Source organism: Nyctibius grandis, chromosome 3, assembly GCF_013368605.1.
Source record: "Nyctibius grandis isolate bNycGra1 chromosome 3, bNycGra1.pri, whole genome shotgun sequence".
Lineage (NCBI taxonomy): Eukaryota > Metazoa > Chordata > Aves > Nyctibiiformes > Nyctibiidae > Nyctibius > Nyctibius grandis.
Window position 1 is genome coordinate 101,771,668 of NC_090660.1, and position 4,040 is coordinate 101,775,707.

Consider the following 4,040-nt stretch of genomic DNA (forward strand, 5'->3'; position numbering starts at 1 on the left):
TCTTCGTAGCGCATGAGGAATCCAGTGAGACATTACAAAAACCTTCAGCATCAGTTTATATCAGTAGCTGGCAGCAGAGAAAGAAATCTAAAATATTTTGTGGATTTAATATATTCTCAAAAGGACTAATCACACAAGTAAACGTAGCTGCTCAAATTGCTCTCTTGGACAAAGGCAAACATCTTCCATTTTCTTTCATGTGGGATTGTTACCTTCTTCAAAGGAGAAGCTTTTACCTCAAATTGAGTGGGGGTTGGGAGATTGTTATGCTCCAGTCTGATGTGTTCAGTCCTGATCTTGAAGCTCATTCTCCTAGAAACCTAACATAGGATTTTACCAAGGAACCTACTCAGAATAGGTATTGGAACTTAACTGATGATTACCAGCATCAAATTCTATGATGTTTTAAAGATTTTTTTTTTTTAATTGCTGCCTAGACCTCTCTCCCCTTCTTTCTAGAGTCTTTTATTCTTTCCCCTCTTCCTGAGGAAAGAAAAAAACAAAACAAGTAACCAGCACAAGCTCAGTTCCTTCCCCAATACGAGATACCCAATTTTCGTTTCAGTATGATTTGACTTATAAAATTCCAACAGCCACATTCTTGGCTGCTCCAAGGGGCGTCTCACAGCTTACGAATGAACGCTGCTGGCAAACAAAGGGGCTCAGTTGCATCTCCGTGCATTAATAACCGGTGTCCCACTGCATCAGACTATGCGGATTGTTGTGGGGATTTTTTTTTTTTTCCTCGTCTGCAAAATGGAGATCTCACTACTGAAAGAAGATCAAGGGGAACATGCCTGCTGGAGCATCATCCACAGAGTTTTGTTCACATGACACAAAATTCACTTCCCCTTAACAATGAGACACAGACCCAAAAATAAAAACAAGACCACGTTTATTCAATACAGACAGGTTAAGACAGTAAGTCCTGTAAATCAGGAACACATTTCAAACACTCCGGTACGAAGTGCATATATTTAAAATCAACAGCTGCATCTTGTATTAGAGCCATTGAGACTGTCAGGGAAGGGTGGATTCGGGTTCTTCTTTTTTTTTTTTGGTAGAAAAAACTTGTTTCGGCTACCTTATGTGAACAATGCGTCTCAGGCTCCACTCACTCATCAGGCTTCACAATTATAAGTCCAGCTGCCTTCCAGCTTTGATATTCACATTTGCTTTTAAATTGCTTCATACAGTCACAACGGGAAAAATATAATAATAAACGTTAAAATAATAATAAAAAAAAACCCAAACAAAAAAAAACAAACCAGCCCGGGAGGGGGAAAGGAAACACCTCCCGCCGGGGACAGCCAGAATTATTGCAAATGGCTCCTGGGAGACGGAGCACGGCGGCGGAGTAGCCCCGCTGCGGCCGGGGGGGCACCGGCGGCGGGGGGGGGGGGGGGGGGGGGGGGGGGGGGGGTGCGGTGGGTGAGTCCGCTGCCCCGGCGCGGGGAAGGAGGAGGAGGAGCTGCTCCCAGGGAAGGCGCGGGGGGTGCCCACAACAGCAGCTCGGGGCGCGCGGCGTGCGCGGCTTCCGCCGGTTGGAGCGCGGCGGGGCTCGGCTCCGCGCCGGGGGTGACCTTGGAGTGGCCGGGGGGGGGACGGGACACACACACACCGCCCCCCCCCCCCCCCCCGCAACCGACACCGACCCCGCCGCTCCCGGACCGTCCCCGCCCGGCAGAGGGAGGGGGGCCCCGCCGCGGGGGGAGACTTACATCGCGGCGGAGCCAGCACCGCGCTCCCGCAGTCCGCTCGGCCACGGCCCCGGCCCCCCCGCCGCCACCGCCAGCGGCCGCCCCAGCCGCGTTCCTCTGCCCCGGCCGCCGCCGCCGCTCATCCCCGCCGGCTACTGCAGGGGCTGCACCGCCGCCGCCTCGCCGTCCGCGCCGCTGCTACTCGCCGAGGCGCTGCCGCTGGAGGCCGTGGAGGCCGCCGCCGCCGCTGCTGCTGCCGCCGCCGCCGCTAGCTGCAGCCGCCGGACGGCTTCTTTGATGAGGTTGCCGGAGAGGATGAGCTGCTGCAGGAGCCGGTGGGGGTCCTCCTCCTCCGCCGGCCCGTCGCCCGGCCCCGCCGGCGGTTGCTTCCTCCGGCGGGCGGCGCTCCGCAGCCAGCCCCGGCCGCACAGCTGCTTGGTCACCCGCTGATGGCCGCTCCTGTCCGGCCGCGGCGGCTCGGCGTGCTGCTGGTGGGCTTGCGGCGGGGCCGGTCCCCGCGGAGCCAGCAGGCCGCCGCCGCCGCCGCCGCCGCTGCAGCGCGGCGAGTAGGGAGCTGCGCGGTCGCGGGCGCTGCCCGGCCCCAGGTGCTTGGGGGCGCGGGGCGGCGGCGGCGCCCGCTGGGCGCTCAGCTGCAGTACCTCGCCCAGCTTGGCCACCAGCGCGTCCACCTCCTTGGAGCCCACCTGCCCCACGGCAACCGAGCGCTCCAGCAGCAGGAATCGCTCGCCCGGGCGGCACGGCATCTCGGCCGGCGCCACGCCGTGCCGTGCCGCAGCGGGACCGGGGCCGCCGCCCCGCTCGCACGCGAGCACACGCGGCTCTGGCGGCTGCGGTTGAAGCTGGAGCTCGGCCCGCTGGGGTTGGTTTGTAAACAATGGGTGACGCGGGATCCCGGGCGCCTCCCACTGCGCCGGGCGGGGGGGAAGCCCCCGCGACCAACGGCCCGCCAGCTGCTCCCGGCAACGACACCCCGCGCGACGGGCGGGGAAGACTCACCCGCCGGCGCGGGGCCGGCTCCCGCCGCCGGAGACCGCCGGCCGAGCGAGGCCGCCCCGCGCCCACCGGCCACGCCGTTCCTTCTCTCCCCCCCCGTCTGCACGCTGCGTGAACCGGCCCGCTTTCAAACCCCGCACCTCGGGTCTCGGGGGCGGTGCCCGGATGATTGGCAGGAGGGGTGTGAGGGGGCGGGGCGAGCGGCGCGGCTGAGGGGAGGCGCGGGGCCGGACCGCGGGAAGGGGGTGCCGGGGGGCTGAGGGGGCTGCGCGGGAGGACCCTTCGCCGCCCGGTCGCCTCAGGACAAGTGCCCGAAGGAGAGGCGGGGGAGCACCGAGGAGGGCGAGTGGCACCCGGCCGCAGGGGGAAGGGTGGCCGCCTGCCTGCCGCCCCCTGAGGGGCTTCCTCCGGGCGCCCGGCCCGCCTGCCCCTCGGTCGGTACCGTACTGCCCCAGCCCCGCCGGCCTGACAGATGCTGCTCCGGGAACCGTTAACGATCTGAAGGGCTCCGTGCACGAGCGCTTGCCGGTGCCTCTGCGTGCCCACCTTGCTGCACCGGCGAGCCGCGGAGCCGGCCAGCCGTACGTGTGTCTTTCCCTTGAGCACTGCACGTGGACGCGGCGCTGCCTTTCCCTAAACGACCGCTAACGTGATGCCCTGGTGCCTTCCAGAGCGGATCGTTACGCTGCAGTTCCCGTTATAGCAGTGCCCCACAAGATTCAGTTTTGAGATGGCAACACGTTCGTGCTACAGCGCCCAGTTCTGGCATCAGCACACCGTGGGGCTGCCCCTGCTCACGCTCGGCCATCACGGTTCTGCTCCTTGGTATGCCTGCCATCTCCTCCCACCCGGCAGCACATTGATTTTGGGTTTAATTCATTGGCATAGAAATGCCTTTGGGGTCTTATTTTTTATCACTAGAATTAGGAGACGTGACGCAAGTCTGTGCGGGCGTTCTCTCGGGTTTTCTACCTGCCTCTGGTTTACTTCATCACCTGGACCAAGGCTCTGTCCTACCTCTTCCTGTCCCAGCCCCATTCCTTCCCTTGGATCCATCACCATGTCCTTTAAGCAAGTGCTGAAGTTTCTACGATGAGCCTTAAATAACATTTTCTGGATGTCAAAACTCTGGGGGCATAGTGCAGAACACGCTCATTCACGTAACTGGGCATGTATTGCCACTGCCTGGGAACCACTAGTAAAGTGGAAGTTGCTCACACGTGTAACTGCTATCAGCTCTGTGCCCTTGGTTAATCAGTAAGTGGCTGGCAAATAGAGGGCATGTCCTCTGGTCTGTTCGTCCACGTTTTCCTGAGCTACTTTCAC

The 4,040-nt window shown here is 61.0% G+C and overlaps 1 protein-coding gene across 1 annotated transcript; it reads right to left on the minus strand.

The window, feature by feature from the left end:
* Nucleotides 1-878: 878 nt before the first annotated feature.
* Nucleotides 879-2,801, minus strand: LOC137661331 (GSK-3-binding protein-like). The gene has a single exon (XM_068396842.1). It carries the CDS (start codon nucleotides 2,462-2,464, stop codon nucleotides 1,853-1,855), a length of 612 nt encoding a protein of 203 aa, XP_068252943.1. The 5' UTR covers nucleotides 2,465-2,801; the 3' UTR covers nucleotides 879-1,852.
* Nucleotides 2,802-4,040: the final 1,239 nt, after the last annotated feature.

Excerpts from the sequence above, each read along its gene's own strand:
- LOC137661331 (XM_068396842.1), bottom strand. The coding sequence starts at position 2,464 with ATGCCGTGCCGCCCGGGCGAGCGATTCCTGCTGCTGGAGCGCTCGGTT.